At 37.0% G+C, this 20,573-nt stretch overlaps 1 protein-coding gene across 6 annotated transcripts in view; it reads left to right on the top strand.

Annotated features, from left to right (window-relative positions):
- Positions 1-20,573, top strand: part of TTC3 (tetratricopeptide repeat domain 3) — a 66,792-nt gene that overhangs the window by 28,159 nt on the left and 18,060 nt on the right. For all 6 annotated transcript variants that reach the window (XM_082053781.1, XM_082053779.1, XM_082053780.1 and 3 more), the window contains 14 exons: positions 2,127-2,193; positions 4,387-4,524; positions 5,500-5,580; positions 6,300-6,412; positions 8,632-8,758; positions 11,295-11,417; positions 11,609-11,710; positions 12,396-12,488; positions 13,171-13,235; positions 14,619-14,755; positions 16,962-17,276; positions 17,929-18,192; positions 18,615-18,661; positions 20,289-20,345. In XM_082053781.1, the coding sequence (XP_081909907.1) occupies positions 2,127-2,193; positions 4,387-4,524; positions 5,500-5,580; positions 6,300-6,412; positions 8,632-8,758; positions 11,295-11,417; positions 11,609-11,710; positions 12,396-12,488; positions 13,171-13,235; positions 14,619-14,755; positions 16,962-17,276; positions 17,929-18,192; positions 18,615-18,661; positions 20,289-20,345 (1,729 nt within the window). The remainder of the gene's footprint in view (positions 1-2,126; positions 2,194-4,386; positions 4,525-5,499; positions 5,581-6,299; positions 6,413-8,631; positions 8,759-11,294; positions 11,418-11,608; positions 11,711-12,395; positions 12,489-13,170; positions 13,236-14,618; positions 14,756-16,961; positions 17,277-17,928; positions 18,193-18,614; positions 18,662-20,288; positions 20,346-20,573) is intronic.

Genomic DNA, 20,573 nt, shown 5'->3' with positions numbered 1-20,573 from the left:
GGCATAATTTTAATAACTGCTGTTTAAAAACTGTTGCCCAAAAGCAAGTCACACACTATACCCATAACAAAAAACATGCTACCCTTACAGCAAAAGATAATAGGAATCTTGTTCCAATTGTTACATTCAAACTTACACCGCAACATAACTGAAACTTTATCTTATTTTCAAGGCCTCTTTGTACTAATTCTTCTGTGTGTACCAAATAATTTTTAAAACTTCTCTGCCTTTCATGTGCTTTGTAAGAAAAAGAGATTTGCCTGTGAGGAAAGCATTGTAAATCAGTCTCAGAATTGAATACTAGAAAAGAACTTTTGCTTCAAGAGTCCTTTAGTTGTTTGTAGACTTGAATCTTCACTTAAAGCAAATCAGTGTCTAGTTTTAAGTACATAAATACTCTGAGTAGAACATGCTGAATGTCAATGAATGTTTTTGATGGTTTGGGATCAAAATTAAATTAGTTGAGATAAAAAGCACAATAGATTTTATGGACATAATGGATGCTTTCATCTATTACAACATTTAAAACAAGGTTTAACGAAAGAAATAATTATTTCCAGCCATGCTGGGGCCAACCTGCTCCAAACAGGTTTGGGGAAATTGCTGCATTTATAGGTGATTCCATTTGCCAGTGTATTTCCTCATCTAGTAGATAGTTAAGGAGTGAAGAGCTGCTACTGCTGACTTATTTCTGAGACGACAGAGGCAAATCATGACTTCATTCTGTGTGGCCTTAAGTATTGAAGCTTTCAGTGTTTTAACTGGAACTGTGAAATCAGACAAATTAAGCTCTGACTGTACTTTTTTGCTTTTATACTTCTTTGGCTAGTGTTTTTCAGTTGTGTTTAGGATGATTAAAAACAGATGAGGGGTACAAGAAAATAAGCTGTTTATATTGAAATAGAAAAGTTTCCATTAAGTGATAATTTTTAAAGGCAGTTTTTTCATGTAGAAGGGTCCAAGCCTTTAGGAAACCTGGGAGCTGCACCTGATTAATCAAAGTGTGACACAAAGCCCTACCATCTGTTAATCTATATTTATTACGGTACAATCCTTTTGGTTTTCCGTAACTCTTTTTGAATACCACTGTAGCTGAGAAAACCGAAACTTTGTCACAAGAGAGGTCATTTTTGTTATTTAACTGGCTTGCCACTTTCTTGCCACTTTCTCCTTTCATTTTAAGTGGAGCAGGGGGTGAAGCATTAGAGAGAAAAACATTAGAATTCACTGTGGGAACAAATCCTCTTTAAAGTAACCCAACCATCTGCAAAATCGCTTCTCTTATATGGGTGTTTATTAGACCCATTAAAAAAAATACAATATTTCTCAACAAATGAGGTGCATGGTCAGTTACAATCTTATCTCTATTTCTTTAATTAGCAAGTTGCTCAGCTTCCAAAAATCTAAGGAATCCTTTGACATGGTAAAATAATTTTATCTCAGCAGATGAGTGTTTGCTTTCAAATGTGGGCCTGAACTGAATGTATGTTAGCATTGAATAGCAAACTTAGCATTGAGGATTTAGTTTAGAGTATCAAGCAATACTTTTCATTATTCTTTCTCCATTTTTCTAGTTGTGCACAGTGTTTCTGCTGAGGTAGTGGAAAGAAAGAGGTGGCAAGAACAACTCTGCTCCTCTTTTCTCTGCTCTCCCTGCCTCCACCATGTATAACTGCTACATGTATTTGATTTTAAGTGGTGGTTGTGCTAGGATAAAGGATCTTGTACTTGGGAAGAGTAGAGAGGGGGAAAGAAGCCTAAGCACCCTTCTTATACTGCTGCATTTGGTGTAGGAAAGTTCTCTAGTCACCTATGCTACCCCTTCATAAGCTCGACTAATCTGAGAATAAGTTAAAAAGGATAAAAGAAAGCAAACTAAAAGATGGAGAAGACTCCTGCTTCCCTGGAAGCCTGCGTGATTCCTGAGCCAGAAGTATATGAACTATACGAGTAGCATCATAATACAGCATCACATTACTTGTTAATGTGAGTGAAAGTGTGCCGTAATAATCTAGCATGTAGGTGAGTGCGATGTGGTTGATAAAAGTGCAGAAATTTGTTCCTTGAAAATAAGATTCCGTATAAAGTACATGTACAAACTCATGCCGTTGTCCTGTTATTTGTAGAGATCACCTTGAATTGAAGACAGACTCTAAAGCCATCCAAGATAAACTCTTTTGTACTGCGCAACAGGTAACTGGGAATTTATTAGCATACAACCTTAAGCATAAATGATTTGTCACCTTTTAGCAACGCTGCCCAGAATCTCGGTTCATTCAAAAATTTTATACTTCACACTTAGCCTGACTTTTATCAGGAGACAAAGATTATATGATTACACTGATTTATACTGTCTTGTTGCTCGTAGTCTTTTTGCTTCTCCTCCTGTAAGACCTTGCACTGGAAATTAGCATAACAAAACTCAGTGTAGTCACAGCATAACTCAGCTAAAAAACATTAATTAAAAACATAGCTCACTTGTATCTTGATTTGTAAGAAGAACTACAAAAATAACTGGGGATCATTCCCAAAGTTCTGACTAAACATGTTTTCCTGGGTTTTATACACACATTTGGAAATAATTGTAGAACATTATATTGAATTGCTGCTTAAAATGCTGTACAATTCATAAATTGAGAGTTTTCCTTCTCAGGTCTTAGTAGTAATGGATGATGAGCATACCAAAGCTCTTTAATGAAATCATGGGGACATACATAATTAGTCATTTCCTCTCTGTTAATTTGGGGAATTAGATACCAGAAATCTGTATTCAAAATAATTAGTTTATAAGAGAAAACTGAATTCAGAAGGTGCAGGTTCTGCCTGCACTTAAGACCCTTTAATTCCTTTAAAATAGCTAGTTTTGTGACGCTAATACATTACTAGTATCAAAAGTAACATTTTTTAGTTGGCTTAATCAGCTTCACGTGTCATGTAGCTTAACATTAAGTTAATATAGATTGTTCTGTTCTATGACTATATGCTCTGACAGAATTACCTTGTATCGGTAGTTCTAGGAAATTAAAATATTAATAAGTGTTAAGCTTTTTTTCATTGACTAAATTCTCTGTTTTGGTCTTTTTGGTATCTATTTGTAGTTTCCACTGTCTCTGACACTTGTTTGTAACTGTCATTAGATCATGGGTATTTTCTTCTGTTTGTCCTTTTGGGTCATTTGAAATGGGATGAAAGCAAAGTAAGATTGAAATTCATAGATGGCCAGGAAAATACATTCAGGACTTGCATTAAATTTAGTATGTCAAAAGCTTAATTCAGTTCAAATTAATACAATTAAGCACACCATTAGAGGAATGTTAAAAAACCCAAAAAAAAAACAACAAAAAACCCCCACAAAAAAAAATCCAACTTCCTCAAAACTACAACAAAACCAAACAAAACCCATAAACCAAAACAATAACAAAAACAACCAAACAAAAACCAACTAAATGAATAAAAAACCCCAAGCCAAACCAAACCTAACCAAAAACAAAAAAAACCCCACAATATGGGAACTCAAAAGTTATTATGTTCCAGAATCTTCCTATTCTTTCAATTTCTCTCTGCCCGTGACCCCGACGACAGAATTCCAGGCTGAAAATTTAACATATTGGGGAGTAGGGGGAAGGGGGAGTGGGGCACTTTCATTAGAAGCTTGTAAAGCAGGCTTACTTCATACTGAAGATTAATTCATACTGAAATGATGAAGTGGCCTAAAATACACAGGTGAGTCTCCTTGTTCTTTGTTTTTTCACGTGTGATCGCAGAAGTAGGTGTTGGAGGAGCTTTTAAAATACTTGAATTACTTTTACCCTGGCACAATGATCTGCTTCACAAAGCTAGTTTTATTTTGGTGTTTCAGAAGATGAAGAGAGTACAAGTTCCTAATTCTGCCACTGCCGATCTTGATTTACAGTCTCACTGCTCGAAATTCCCACAGACTTCAGGAAGTGAAGTGAAAGGTTGATCACATAATGCATTCTGAAACCTTCTAGCATTAACTGTTATCCTAGATGGAGACAAAGTGTAGACAGAATGAAATAGTTCTGAGGTTTTTCAAAAATGTTTGTACACACAATGGAGTGTACAAGTGGGGAAAGGCATAAGTCTGGTGTGGGTTTTTTTAATGTGTAAGAAGGACTAAAATGATGCTTGAACTAAACTTGAAAGTTTTTGGAGGGAAAAGTATCTAAGCTTAAAACAAAAACTAGTTTTTTAAGAGATTAGCAGAAGTAGATCCATGAAAATCTTACATTTTTAGAAGTTGAATTTAAAAGGAAGTTTTATAAAAATGTACCTGATTTGCTGCTTCTAAAGTGGATTTGTGATAAAACTGAAAAAGGAAAAGATGGTTTTCTTTTGGACTTACTGTTTTCCTAAATATTTTAGGTTGATTTGACTGTGTTGCTGGAAGCAGTTAAATCCCTTGTTCATGATGGTTATACAGCCTTGATGGACCAGAGGTGTCACAGTGCTGAACAAGCCTTTTCACAATTGCTGAGCATTCTGAATCCTTCAGAATTAAAGGTAAACTGAGAGGAATAACTTGATTTATTAGAGTAATTGAAGTTTATGCTTTCATTAGCAAGCTTTATTCTTTTCTTCCAACAAAATAGACATTATTATTGAATTGTTGCCTACAGTTGACTACAGTGCCAAGTGTTTCACTGATATGTGTGCCAAGGAGTTTACAAATGAGAACAGGATAGTAGCACAGGATGTAATTTTGTGATGTTCAGCATACACGTGCATTTCTAGATGCAATCTAAAAAATATTTACCAAAATAATAAATATCTTACTTGACAAGAAACTACTACCCATTATCTGTTTACCCTTTTTTTCATAATAATGTATAGCAAAAAGAATTTATATTCTTCAGGTCACATAAGTCTTTGATGGCAAATACTGTGAAATTTTGTCTGTATGTATCTAGCCAACCAGCCATTGACCCATTTGTCATCTTTGATTTCTTTAATTATTGTACTGTAGTATTAAGTTTTGTGTGACAGTGTGTGCACATGCATTGCTGTGTTTCAAGCTCCCATTTTAGTAAGGGCTGCTGCAGTGCCAACAAGGCTGTCCAAGCAAGTAATGCACCAATCCATCTGGAATTGTGACCTAGTTTGTTAGGAAGATATTTCATGTATTTATTTAAAAAAATCTGCTCGATTTTGAACATAAAATATAGCAAAACCACACTACACCACGTTAAATCAACATAGTAAGGCTTGTAGCTGTAGCATTTCTAAATGCAGGCGTTTCAGGCTGTATCACTTTGAAATATACAGGGGTGCCAAATGACCAGCAGTAAAAGTGTAGTTAACCTTCACTTTTGATGATAATTCTAACATAAATATGGGTAGAGGCTATGATAAGAAGGATAAGAAAAGAGTTCCTTATCTCTGTTGGAGTGAAGATCTTCAATTCACAGTAGACAGTAATCTAGTTACCAGCAAAGTGTTTTTGTGCATTCTACTACAATAATTTGACTCTATTTGCAGCAACTGAATCTTCGTATTATTAATTATGTCGTAATCATCTATGGACATGCCACTGCTCTTCTTGGAATAGGACAGCCTGAGGTATGATATTAAGCCACTATATTGCTTTTGGTCAAAATTTTTGGTTAGGTCATTGGTCATCCATTTTTTTCTCTTCTTAACAGACATTAAATGAGTGGGTAAGGAAAGCTTTTGTCACATTTTAGAAAATCATACTGTTTAATATCTGAGACTTGATCTCTACTGGTTTTGGATAAATTAAGCTACCAAATAAAATTTCCTTTTAAGCTTTCAAATGAGATACTTAAGTATTAATGAAGTATAGTAAACTATTTTTCCTCTAGTTTGTTGTAATGTGGTTATGCACTAGTCTTTCTAACACACACATTCTGCTTCTAAAATGAGAGAAAGGGAATGCTTTTAGTTTTGGAAAACACTAAACCAGACATGTGGGTTGTTTGGGGTCTTTTTGATTTCTTTTTTTCTTTTTCTTGCAGTGTTTAAAAATATTCAGTGTCTTACAATGGATTTTAAAATGTCTGGGGGTTTGTAGCTCAGTGAGCACAACCATTTAATTTCATTATTTCAGAGGGAGCCCATGTTTACAGAATAAGTTTTTTTTTATAAAAAAGGGAGGACTTTCTGTGTGATCATAAGGTTGCTTAATTCCCTTTACTGTTCATAAGACTGATCAAAGAATAGGGCAGACTGACCCACTCTACTGGAGCAAAAAAAGGAGAGGAAAAATGAAAAGCTTCTGGCAAAGTATCACATGTGTTTGTCTGAACTTTATTTTGAAGGCATTGACTAAGGCTGAAGACCAGTTTAAGAAAATAATTGAACAGTACCAGGAAGAAAGATTTGGTTGTTTAGCATACTATGGAGTTGGAAAAGTATACCTCAGACAAAACAGGTAGGTATAATATAAAGCTTAAAGAATTGATATGAAAAAAAAAATAATTTGTGAAACTGTGGTATTTTATGTTTTTCATTTCTTTTTAAATAATTTTTTGTTAATCACTAAATTCATACAGTGACTGATTTATTACTATTACGACTTTGTTACTGCAAAAGATGTAATGGAAACCACTGAATTGAGTGCACTCCAGGGCACAGGGATATGACTGACCAATACCTGCCTGTAGTGGAGGAGAGCTGATAGGAGAAGGGCAAAAAAACAATAATCTCAGGGGAAAATGCATTGTAAAGAAACTTATCTCAACACCAGGGACGCTGGAGGGTAACCTTGGTTTTAGATAAGGCAGCTGCACCAGTGAGTCATTGGGTTCCCTGAGACAGATAAAGAATATTGTCTTCCTGAGCTGGCTGGAGCAGCATGGGAGAGGGGGAGTGTATATGTGGCTCAGCTGAATGTTCAGTGCAGAAGCTGGACAACTAATAGACCTGAGAGCAAAGGGCTTGAGCTGGCCTCAAGCCATGTATTCCTACTGGGATTTCTTCCCAGTGTCCTGATGGTAAGCGTATAGTGACTGGTAATGGGAATCACATTTGCATCTATTCGACTGGATATTGCAATTGCTATATTGTGCTTATGTTACAATTTCAGTATATCACTGTATTGCTCTGCCTAATCAAAATCCCCCATAAAGCCTGTGGTGGGTTGACCCTGGCTGGCTGCCAGACCCTCACCCAGCTGTGCTCCCACTCCCCCTCCTCAATGGGAGAGGGGGAGAAAATCAGATGAAAAAGCCCAGGGATTGAGATAAAGTCAGGGTCACTGGCTAATTACAGTCATAGGCAAAACAGACTCATCTTGAGGGAAAATAATTTATTGTCTGTTAAAATAGAGTTGGATAATGGGAAGCAAAGTAAGAAAATAAAATTACTTTCCTCCTACCCCTGGTTTATCCCAGGCTCGACTTTGCTCCCTCATTCCTGTCTCCTCTACCTCCTTCTCCCCCAAATGGCCCGGGAGGATGGGGAATGGGGTTGTGGTTAGTCCCTAACATCTTCCTTCTGCCGCTCCTTCCTCCACACGCTGCTCCTGCTGCGTTGTGGGGCCTCTCCACCAGCTGCAGCTCTTTTGGGGCATATCCACCTGCTCTGAAGGGCTCCTGCATGGCTGGAGTGTGGATACCTGCTCCAGTGGGGTCCTCCCCAGGGCCTGCAGGCAAATCTTTGCTCCGTGCCTGGATCGCCTCCTCCCTTCTTCTTACCTTGGTGCTTGAAGGACTGTCTCTCACCTATTTTTCCTTGCTTCTTGTCCTTTCTTACCCATATTTTCTCTGAGGTGCCATCACCTTGCCTGAGGGGCTCAGCTGTCCTCTGTGGTGCGTTTGCTGGAGCAGCTGGAACAGGTTGTGTGAGGCACAGGGCAGCCCCAGATTCAGAGAGGCTGCCACTACAGCACTGGCCCCCACCCAACTTTGCCACATAAACCCAATACAATGCCAAATAAATAAGTTTGATATTACACATGACAGGGGCCTGATGTTTAATATCTAAAAGCACCTGGTCAGAGACTGTTGGATGCTGCGAGGAGATTCTTCCTACCCACTGCTGCAGCATGGCCACCCCAGGCAGAGCAGCTCCCATGTATAGCACTACCTGAACTCGTAAAATACAAGTACAGGTAGCAGTGTGCTGTACCTACTCCCTGGCTGGTCAGGGTTGAAGGTCACTAGTGAACATACATGTGCTGTCACTCTCTAGATTGACAGGCCCACACATGTTCCTGGGTGCCTCGAATATAAGTGGAAGCTCTCAGTCTGCCTCATGTCTGTGCCTGGACTCTGGGCCCCTCAACCAGGTTGGCTTACTGGCCATATACTGAAGAGTCCTTAAACAGATAACCTAGTGAACCAGCTGCTCTTTCATTCCACGTTCTCTACACTTACAATTTTGTTTTCCTTGGTTCATAAAATGAATCATGTAACTATTTCAGGCCATGTAGAAGTTATTTGTGTATGGTTGTCAAGCACTGGAACAAGCTGTCCAGGGAAGTGGTGGAGTCACCATCCCTGGGGGTGTCTAAAAGACACATAGATGAGGTTCTCAGGGACATGGTTTAGTACCAGAGTTAGGTTATGGTTGGACTTGATGATCCTGAGGGTCTCTTCCAACCAAAATAATTGTACGATCTCAACATGTTGTACCCATTTCAAACTTCAGGTTTTCAGATGCGCTTGACCAGTTCATGAAATCACAAACAATGATTAATCACAGGATTGTACCTGGAGTATTAACTTGGCCCACAACATCTCAGGTTATTGAAGAAACACGAACAGAGAAATTACAGGTATGTTAAAAAAAAAGACATAAAAACCTTGTTTTGTCAACTGGCCTTTTAAAAAAAAAAAAAAATTGTCATCCTCTTCCCTGCCTCCTCATTGTCAGGGCCAAAGAAGGATTAGGGGCAAAAGGGAGGTGTCAGCCTGAAGCAGCCAGTGCAAGCGCTGCTGCTTATTCTCTAGCGTTGTCAGGCCCAAGGCATGGATTTTGTAGAGGAGGACTCAACTTGCAATGATAAATTTGAACACCTGGGAAGCATCCTGTTTATAGCACAAAGGTGGAGGCTCTGTGTCAGGCTCTATGCATGGGTATTTCTATGTAATAACATGGTTCCGATCTGTTGTTTGATAATGGGTTAAATTCTTAGTTGCACATTACCAAACTATAAGTAGATGTGAATACTATACACAACGTAATGCTAGAGAGAACTGTTTAAAAATTTGAATTAGCAAAACTGTGAAGTTGAAAATTTCAGCAGTGATGCTATATTAAAAACAAATAGGAGAGCTTGACCTTGTATTTATTGGTAGATGCGGTGGGAGTTGTATGGTAAAATTCCTTGTTTGACTTGAAACACTAACTTTTGATTCTGACACTACAGATTGCTTTCTCACACTGAACAGCTTTCTTAAAATTATTATTATTACCATTGTTATTGTTTTTAAACGATAATTGAGTCACTGTTATTTGTGAAGGGTTTTTGGTTAAACCATGCTGTGAGAGGTAAGATGTATGAGCTGCTCTGCATGGAAGCAGTTTGACACAGTGGAATATGCTAGGTTATTCGGTGTGTGAACTTGGCTATACTATGCTGACCTGTTCTGTTTCTGGTAGAAGCAGCTGTGCTGTTGTTTCTTAAACCAAACCTGACCTAAAGATTTCTCATAGATCTCCAGCTGACGCCACTATAGCCTGGTGTTGCAAATTGAGTTTTTTTACACAGCTTTGATTCACCAGCAATTTAGGATTTGTTAATACTTCATGGTAGATTACAAGGTTAGGCTCTATAATTACTAATTGCACTCGAATCGCTCTGTTAAACTGGCTGATGATTAATGAAATTTGTTAGAATCAATCAAAACAGCGACTTAGTTAAAGATTCATAAATGGCAAGGTTCACACTAAACTTACAGCTGGGTTTTCATAACTGAAAACACACATAAAGGGCTAAATTAAAGCATACACAGACAAACAGGCAAAACAGTTTTAAATCACACACACACACAAAAGGTTAACCTGTGATTAAAGTTTCCCTTTCATGAGTTTTATGAATTACCCACTTTTATGGGTCAACATTCATCGGCAGATGATCGTCAAACTGCGTAAAATTAGGTGTTTGGTTCCTTGTGAAATTGTCAGTAGATGATCATCGAATCTTCACGAAATTGGCCCTGAAAAGGTGTCCCAGTCAGGGGGAGTTATGGACTCGGAGCCTGCTGCGATCCAGGAGAGCTCCAAGGACCTCACTTTAGGATCACTATTTATAGAGTTACAAGGTGATTGACTTTGGTCAGTATTTTTCCATTCTGGCCACAACTTCACCAGGCAGCCCTGGGCAATGACCCAGTTTGTAGAGGTTTCAGGTGCAATCAGGGGGCACCTAATTGTCCCAACTCACTCTCTGGTCAAGACATGAACAATGTCGGCCTGCCCTGTGATGACCAGTGAGTGGAGTGGAGTGATTAATTGTCCCAACTCACTGCACCCTTTGATCAAGACAAGCCCATTTATCCCCTCAGCAGGCACATAATGTGACCTGGCTAATGATCAGGAGATGAGGAATCTCTGTTCGTTTCTGCTTCCTGTGCTTGTGATCACAGCAAGAACACTCGTAACAGGATGTTGGCTTATTCTTGAGATCTCTGGGTGGCCCCTGTGGTCTGTACCGCCACACTGGCCACAGTAATACATCAGTGGTCCGGGACTCCTGGAGAGCATACTGCAAATATCTGAAAAGCTATAACTGGTCATTTTTTTTAATCTGGGCTAAATGCCAACACTGTGGGACTTGAACTGACTTTCCAGAAAGCCACTGAAATATTTTTACCTCAGATGCTCTTCTGGGAGATCTCACTAGATCCAGTGCAGGGCCGGGTCTGAGCTGTCCCTGGGAATGTACTTGATCCTGTAATGCAGATCCCAGGTGAGGCACCCCTGAAATGCTGGGAGATGGTGAAAATGAGCGGGCACTCCATTTTTGTCACGTCTGAGTAATCTGGCTCATCATTTTGACAGTGGAAAACTTACTATATTCTTATTTATTTGGAATTGGTCAGCAGGTAAAACATTGGACCAAAATAAACCTGCATGCAGGGAAGCTATAAGTACTTAGTTGACAGCAGTTCAAATGAGCTTTTGAATATGTTGCCGTAAAAGGACAGTCTTCTGTAGCTTTCACTAGAAAAGAGTTGTTCTTTTGGTATTGATCCTCTGCTGTTCAGAAAGAAATGTGTGTTTCACTGCAGTTCCCTAGAATTTTGTAAGTAGATATTAAATCTTTTGTGGTTTCTGTGCAATTTATCATATCATTTTATGTTTCTCAGTTGACTTTAAGGAATTGTATTGAGGAATGCAAATTCCCTCCAGAACCAGATGCAATTTGTCGATATCAGCAATGCCATGGCCACTCCAAAATCCAAATATATTTTACAGACCCAGACTTTAAGGTAAATTTTTGGTTTAAAAGGGTTTGGGAAATAAAATTTCATGTTTACATGTTTTCTGCCCACTTTCAGATTAAAGGGCTATCTGGAACACACCATCTTATCCTATCTACTGTTAAGTTGTGCAGTGTTTTCTAGTTTTGTTTTTTTTTTTTTTTTTAAGATGTTAAATTAATATTATTTCTCAACATTAGGGTTTTATACGTATTACTTGCTGTCAGCAATGTAGAGTGGAGTTTCATATCAGCTGTTGGAAAAAGTTGAAAACAACAAACTACAGTGATAAAAATGACAAGGTAAGAGCTGTGTCAGACAATAAGCATTTTATTTTTTCTTATTTTAGTCAAGATTTTATCATTCCTTTAGTTTCTGATAAGTATAGTGCTAGAGCCTGATGTTCCACCAGCATAACAATAGCAGGAGGAGAGACAGGGAAGAAGAGTCTTGTGCTAAATTGTCTACACATGTGAGTATGGGCAAAGCTTGCTGTTATCTACAGAAGAAACGTCTGTCTGTGTGAAGGCTTAGTATGGTTAGCCTGTTTGTCTTACATCATTTATGTCTTCCCATATGGAAGTTTTATTCCTTCTACAGCCTTACTGTTGAACCAACATTTTGATGTTAAATGTGTCTAAAGGAACTTCACAAAATACAATGTTAGCAGACAGTATAAAATGAAGTGAAATCCAGGCAGAATGTGAACTCATAAAAGAGTATTCTTAAAGTTAACCCTTGAACGTGAAGTTGGAAGAGAAGGGGCTTTGCTATAGCTTTGGGAATAACAGGTATATGCCACAGATGGAGGATCCTTTTGATTTGCAGTCCTTGCCAAGTCAGCTGTCACTTGCTTTCCTCCTCCAGTATGAGTGCTAGCTTTAATTATCTTGGTCACCTTCAATTTAAGAATCTGTAGTCTGTATAAGAACATAGATTTTATATGGATGTAAGTGTCTTTGTTGTCTGTATTATCTTCTCTTACAGGATTTTCTTCACGAATTGTGTTTTACTCCTGATTGTACAGGCCTTATTTCAAAAATAGTTATTTTCAGTTCTTCTGGTCTGGTAAAATGTGAAGTAAGTAAATGTTCATACAAAATATGAAAATAATCTTTAAAATATTTACTCTGGTAAAGGAGGTAAAGTGAAGATGAGAATGTAACTGCAAATGTATAAGTAATATGCCATCTTAAGTACAGAATCTCTGCATTATTTAGGAATATTAATTACCTGCTCTCTTAGTTGTTCTTCTGGTGGAGCAGGTTAGAGATGTCACGGATGGGAACTGGAGCTTTGTTTTATGTTTAGCTTGTGCAGCACGAGAGGAACTGTTAGTTTAATTCAGAGCTAATCTAGCTAAATGAAATAATTGTATTGGAAGGGTGCTCTTACCCTCTACAGAGGCACAGGAAGATGGATACTTCTTCCCCAAGCAGTATTGATCTGTGAGAAACACTGAAAAAGGATTAAAGTTTGCTTTCTGCTCACTGGTAAAGCAAAACAGCCTCCAGTTCTTCCTCACTTTGTGCTACCTCTCAACCCGTCTTTTCTGCCAATAGAGAAGTATTGCTATATACCAAGCTGTAGCAGTAAAAGATAATTTTAGGTAGACCTTCATGAGGCTTATGTAGGCTACATTATCTCTTTCATAGTGTTACTTTTAATGCTTTCCAAAGCATCAAGTATTCCTGGGTTTTGAGTACAGCAACGTTCCATTGTAACCCCAGTGTAATTAATATGATGTCACTTATTTTGGTAGTTTGAACAAAAAATCACAAAAGCCAAGGAACCACCAAGAGCCAGTATTAAACAGAAATGTTCAAGGTAAGCTCTCTATTGTTTAAAACTAAGTTGAATCAAGTTGAGGACAAAACAGTTTTCTCCAGGATTGCTTTTCATACCTTTTTAAGAATTTCTGAAATAGTACAAATTATTTGGAAAGCTATTTTTGCCCTTTGCCGCAGATAAACAAAGAAGTCTGATAAAATATGTAATGATCCAATTATAAAAGTATAGTATTTAAATTTACTTGTTAAAGAAGATACAGAGCTACAGATTTATAATGAGCACAGGAGGGCATTAGCTGGTATTGCTGAATAAATTATTGGTAGCTCTAGTGCTCATACAGTTCTTTAAAAACAACATCTTCAGTTTGGCCACAGGAATCTGTTTTCAGATATACAGGATATGAGTTGGGACAAATCTCATTCCCCACACCTTTGTATTGAGGGGTAAATTGTCCATTGCACCATTGACTTCTCAGGAATTTGGACCAATAATATTTGAATATAAATTGCTGCAGTCATCTTTAAGTCTTTATTTCTGAAACCTGATTTCATTGTGAAATCTGTGGGCAGGGAAGTAACATGTTGTTTAGGGAAAGTGAGATTGGGAGGCTGCGTGCAGAACTTGAGGACTGTTTCTTTACTTTTGCTTTCCATACACATCTTTCATTTTTGCTAGGATACTAAGCAATTGGAATGCTGAAAGAATGGGTGTCTGTTACTATTCTTAATGGATTGAGTGTGTTAATTACACTCAACTTCCACTGCATGCCTATCTAGATTGGAGTACCACCTCTATTTTCAGTCTTGAGACTGCAAGCATCGTTCTATTCCTTCCCCTTGCTGGAGGGAAGAAACTTGGCAAGATTTTTAGCTGGATGGGAGAGGTATTGCTGTGTGGCATAAGTTAAACACCACAGCTTTTACTATCTAACTAACTTTTTGTGAATGTTTAAAAAGTGTAAATAAAAACTATACGTAATGAAGTTACTTCTGCTGTTGATGCACGTACATTTGATGTAACGGAGTTTATACTTTTTGGTCAAGTAAGGCTATAAATAATTAGGAATCATGCTGAGAGGATGAACAAAATTCATTTTTAAAAGTTATAAATTAAGAAAAAAAACTGATAGTATTTAAATTAATCCCAATTCAGACATCATTAATGGGAATAAAAATGATTGCATCCTGAGGATATTCTTACACTTACATGCTTGATCTTTATGAAACTTCTATGACGTTTTGTGGTCTCTTAAATTCTAAAGGAGAAGTGGCTTTATTGTTTGTACTTTTCAGCATAATACTTTATAGTAGAATGGAGCTTATAGCTATTGTAAGATGCGAAAAATAACTGAGATGCGCCTAACTCCTTTGGCAATTTCTCTCAGCTAATGTTAGGCTTACTGCTTAATTGCTTTTTCAGTCTTAGGAAGTTAAAAATGAAAGAAGAAAAAAAACTACAAAGAAAACGTGCACGAGAAGAGGCACGGAATTCTGCTAAAAAGAAAATAGAAGAAAACCAGATGGGAAATGAACCGTCTCAATCCAGTGATCACAGTGGTATGTGGAAGTACAGATTGCTGTTCTAAATTATCACAAGGTAGCATAATTAGCTTTCTGAATGTCCTAAGTCAAATTATAGCAGACTACTAATATTGAATATAATGCCCCCATTAAAGACTTGCATTTTTGCATAAAGTTACTTTTATTTCGGTTCTGGTTTTAATTTCTAAATGTAAGATGTTAGTGTCTGGTTAAGTTCCTTGTAGAAAACCTTTATTCTTGCTTCATTGGCTCATGAAGAAGCAGCCTGAAGAGGGCACAGGCTGAAATTTCAAGTTAATCTATTTAAACGTGGTTTCAGAAAAACTGTTATGCTCAACAAGTTAAGACACTGCTATGGGGGGGTAGGGGAAAGTACTGCATCTCAGGTAAAAAAACAACAATATCCTTACTGCAGAAACTGCAGTGAGTTAAAATGTATATTTCAGAGGATTGGGGGAAAATAAAATATATCACCCTGCAAGTATGTAGCCAGTTAATGCTTCAGCTTTTGTGTTCCATTTATGCTGGTCTGCAGCATTCTGTATTTCAGAGGTGTGAACTTCCACTGCATTTTGTATTAGGGCAAGCTACAGGGCAAAGAAAAATGGGTGATTTAAAAAAAAAAAAAGAATTCTCTGTACTATTAACTTTAAAATAGTGCTCACATTAATTTCCTTGTAGAATTGCATATTAAATACTTTGAGGGCATTTTTTCATCCCATACATGCTGCACTCAGAATTCTTGAAGAGCCCCGTTGCCTGTTTGGTGGCATATCCTGGCACTTCCTCTTTAAAAAGCTCTTGGGTGCTCATCTTTTTAATTCTTTTTCTTAACCATTTTGTTTGAGAGCAGTCCCGTCCATTAACACCGTAGATTACTACTTTTGCTTCCCAGTGGTTTTCTAAAATCACGTTCAGTTGACTTTGTTTGCTTTATTTTCCTATGGCTTATCTTTAGTTCTGGTCCTTGCATCCAGTGCGGGTCACTCAGTTACATGTATGTGACCTGACTGTCCTAAATGCCCCTAAAACTCCTAAGAACAAAAAATGCCTGTCGTGTGACAAAAACACTCTGGAGTATTGTGGGTAGAAGCTGGGACACTGACGCAGGAGTATGTCAGTGCCAAGCAACTTAACACAGTTCTGCAAAAAATCTGTGTGTTGGTGTCAGTCAATCTTTTTTATTTGTCCTGAGTTAATTCTGTAATAAAATTGAAACCTTGCATATCTTTGAAGACAAGCTGTTACCCTGTTTTTTCACTTGGGGAAATTTTATTATGAAATGTTAAAAAAAAAAAAATCCAATTTAATCTCCCAAGCTGTCAGAGAGGTTGAGAGGCCAATTTCAGGAGACAACTAGATCACAAAGAGGTTTGGTTTTGTTCTTAGCAGCCATAGCTACCTTTAAATAAGAGTAAATCTGCTTGTAAATTGGAGAGGGGTGCAAGGGACAGGAGCACTTGTTTGCACATTTGTAAGATATGGAGGTTTTTAAGGCAGACTCCTGCAGGATAAACACAAGCACAGCTTATACCTGTACAGTTCATTGAGTGTGTTAGCATGCTGGCAACTGTTTGTGTTACAATGCTTAATTATTCTAGGTGTAATAAGTTGTGATTTTTTTTTTTTTTGGGAAAAATTCTTTTCAGATCTACATCTTTTGACTGTAGTTACTGTCAGTTAAGCTCTGAAAGTGGCATTCTGTACATACGTGATGTTGAAGAATGACAGCTGAAGGCTGATATGAGCCAGTAATCTTTTTCACTCTTGTTCTACAAAGAACCAGTGGCAGGGTCAGGGCAAAGATTTGCTGCTGGGTGTGTGCTCGAGCATTCAGAAGCCTTTGCTCTGGGAACTGGTGCTCGGGGGAGTTCTGTCTCCACATCAGGGCTCGTGTGCAGCCCACACAGGTCAATCTGTACAGACAATTGTTTGAAGCTACTACTACTGACAGGTATTTTCTTTTTCTTTCTGAAATCTAGTTAAGGTGCCACAGATTGTTTCTTTGTGTAAACCAAATAAAAAAAAATGTGTCAAATTCATAACGCTAAGGCTAGTTTACATGGAAAGTTATATGTTTTGTAATATTCAGTGTCATGATAAAGCAAATAATTAAAATACCGCTTAGTCTAAATTATCTGTACTTTGAAGTTGATGTCTTTCATTGTAGTAAACAGACATGAAATCTTGTTTTATTTGGGTTTTTTTGATCTTCTTATAGGTTATATTCAGGATTTGTATGCTGGTGATCGGGTCCTGCAGCATATCAGTCGAAATGCTGAGCGAATAAAAACAGCTGTTCATGATGCTTCCAAACTATTAAAAGAATTACTTTCATGGTTTGTAATCAGTGAGGAGGATTACATGTCATATTCCAAAACTTGCAGCATGTCACATGAAGTGATGGAGCAGCTCATCAGTTACTTGATTCAAGAAAGAAACAGAGTAAAAACCCGAAGTTTTATCCACGTGCTGAGTGAGCTGGAAGAAGTGGATCCCAAATTACACAAGTGGCTGAAACATCTTAACAACTTGGGTAGGCTATGTGTTTTATGTAATAGCAGAAGACCTTAGCCTGTTGTAATTTTTCAGTTTATAGATGAAAAGATAACCTCTCTATTTTTCCAGTCTTGCTTTCTTAACTTTAAATGGTAAAGTAAAACTTTCCTCTTTTTCATTTACTTGATCCTTAGCCAGGATTTCTAGAGAAGAAAGTATGACCATTGGTAACACAGGAACAACCTCTCTTGTCTCTGCAAGTAAAGCATTCTAATGTGGGCAGGGCTTTGTGGGTGTAGGAGAGAAATAATTGAACAGATTTATTTTAATGTCTTTAAATTCCAGAATAAGCTTAAATGATAATATTTGTATAAATAATAAGGTACTAAAACCTTGGACAAGATTTGGGTTCTTAATTCTGTTCTGTTGCATCTGCATACTTTAGGGAATTTATGTAGATTTATTATACAAATAATAATTTGATGTTGACTAAGAGTAAAATTTATATCAACCCCATTTATCATTTTTGTTTCCATTTTCAAGATACAAAAGGTTTTATGTGATCTATTTCAGTTACTGTATATTTAATTTCTAGAACAAACTGTTCCTCTTTGGAGAGGAATATCACACTGTAAGCACTAAAACTCTGAAGCTGGAATGAAATGTTGTTTTTTTTTCATCTCGTTTAGGTCTGACAGCTACAAAGAACTTTATTCTTCAATATGGACAATTTTTAAAAGAGCTTGACCTTTCTATTTTCACCAGACTTTGGAATGAGAAGTATGGTAGTAAATTTGACTATGTGACTACTAGTTGTGAAGACGAAGAAATTCGTGATTATTTCTTAAAACCACCCCTAGAGAAAACCCGTTGTTTTATATGGCTGTTAGAAGACAACAGAGAAGGTTTTCCATTTCTTCATCAAGCTTTAGATGAATTCTTTGATAAAATGGGTAAGTATGCAAAGCTCATCATTCTTAGAAGTATTGCATTTTGTCTGTTTGACACATTTGATGAGTTCTGTAAAAGGCTGAAACCTCAGCAAACTACGAACCGCCTCATTACATGGGATCTTCTGTGACCAGTGGTTAAAAGGCAAGATGGCCTCAAAAGTCAGGCTACCCTTTTTTAGGTTACATTCTGCTGTTTTGTTTCATGTGCTGCAACGAGCAAAATAAGTATTTAATAAACAAAATAAGTATTTAACTTTCAGTTTAAGCACAAAGATTCTTCAGCCACAGTCTCTGAGATGCTTTGGTGGTGTTTGATAAAGGATTATAATAATTATTACTATAATTTCATAGCTCACAATTATAAGTTACATAAAATATTACTGTTTCTGTTTATGGATGCAACTTTATTATCTTTTCAATAGATGACCCTACTATTATATTAAAGAAGCAGGGAAATGAAAATATATCGGTAAGTGAACCGAATGGCTCTTTGGTATAAGCTCAGAAACAAATGTGAGTGTGGTGGTTTAAAAATGTGCAAAAGTGAGTAGAGAGCTGCGTCTCTTCATTTATTTTACATCATCATCCTTCAGACCTGATTAGCAATCTACTCTTTTGTTCTGTCTTCTCCCCCTACCCCCCCTTTTCTTAAAGCATTTGAAGACTGCGTACCATTGTTCCTAAACTCCCATCAGTAAAATACTTGTTTAGGGTTTTCTTTCAGTTAAAACACAAAGATACCTTTTAGGTTATGAGAATTTCAAGGATGCAGATGAGGAGGGTACACAGATGTGCGATATCGCCTCTTTTGCATAGGGAAAATAGGGCAAAAAAGGTGTGTGGAAATAGCATTTACGTATTGCTTGATAACAGCAGTTTGGTGTTAACTTTAAAAATGTGTCTCTAAAAGTATCATGGGGGAATTAAAAGGAAAAAAAAGTGCCCGATTTATAGAGAGACTCTTACAAACTGCTGTATCTGTGTATTTACTATTACAACTGAACTTGAGCCGTGGTTCTTCCTTGAGTGTGCTAGACTTGAACCTGCATAATTTTGGACACTAATTGTACTGTGTGTTTTACCGTCCAAAGCAATGAATGGGAAGGTAGCGTAACTCAGCTTTAGCTACGTTGTAAGGCTAGGAATATGACATTTGTTCCACCAGCAAGGAAAGTAAAATGGGTTAGGCGTATTTTGCATTTATTCATTAAAATAAATAGATGCTTCTAAGATTCAACCCATAAGTCTTAAACTTTACATCATTCTGAATCACTTTTTGATTAGTATCTTAATTAAAATCCATTCTGATTGATAGAAGTATATTATGTATTTCAGTTAATTATGTGTTTGAGGCCCTCTCATTTAAAATTATTCTAGCCTGCAGTTAAATTTATCTGGTCAAAGCCAAGATTTACTTCTGATACAAAAGAAATCTTTACTGTTAACTAATTAATATACATCCTAATAAGACGTGAAATCCTTTGCTTTTTCATTTCATGAACTGGAAATCCAGGAATGAAATGAAAGCCATTACAATAAAACTACTTCTATTTCAGTGTTAGTTCTATCCTAAAATACACTGTTAAGTTACTGTTAGTAGTGTTATGTCAATCTATAATCACAGTCCTATTAAAAAGCGAAGATGCATATTAGTTCCTTCGTCATTGCATATATTAAATGTTTTGGTCCCTTCAGTTTTCTGACAGTTCTGTTTGCTTCTTATTCCCCAAATGAAACTGGTGTGTGGGGTTTCACAGATGCTTAAATATGCAATTTCAGCTGTTACTAAGGAGTAAGCATCTGAAATATTAAAATCACTGTTCTATGCATTTAAAGAGCTAAATGGTAAAAAGGAACAAAATGGATAAAGTCTTGCAAAGCTTTGCTTCTTTTTCTGTTTTCCAGCGGGGGATGGAGTGAAGAGTGGAAAGATTGTGTGCTTAACCTTGTAAATCTTGCTGGCCAAACCAGAATGCGAATTCTAATATGAAACTTTTAAAAAATTATACACTGGTTTTGGAAATGCATCATAATTTTATTCTAATTAAAAAACAAAACAAAAACAAAAACAGTGACTTTATTTTTTTCTGTTTCAGACTAATGGTATCAAAGTTAAAAACAAAAACAGGAAGAAAAACTCAAAAGACGCGAGGGTTGGTAACTTTTTAGCTCCTTACTACAAACAGGTTTTTTAGAACTGCTGGCATTCAGATGTATAGAGGCTGTTCACTTAAATTCCTTATGGAGACTCATTCTTGAAGTAGTTTTTCCTGAAGTAAAATAATACTGTTAAGATGCCATTAATACAGTTTTGTTTGGTTAAAAAATGGATTTGTCAGTATAAAATGTATTTCTAAACTTGGAAAAAAGAGTTTGGCTCT

This window comes from Streptopelia decaocto (genome assembly GCF_964273445.1).
Source record: "Streptopelia decaocto genome assembly, chromosome: 1".
Taxonomy (NCBI): domain Eukaryota; kingdom Metazoa; phylum Chordata; class Aves; order Columbiformes; family Columbidae; genus Streptopelia; species Streptopelia decaocto.
The sequence above is the reverse complement of the archived record's forward strand: the minus strand, read 5'-3'. Positions and strand labels throughout refer to the sequence as shown.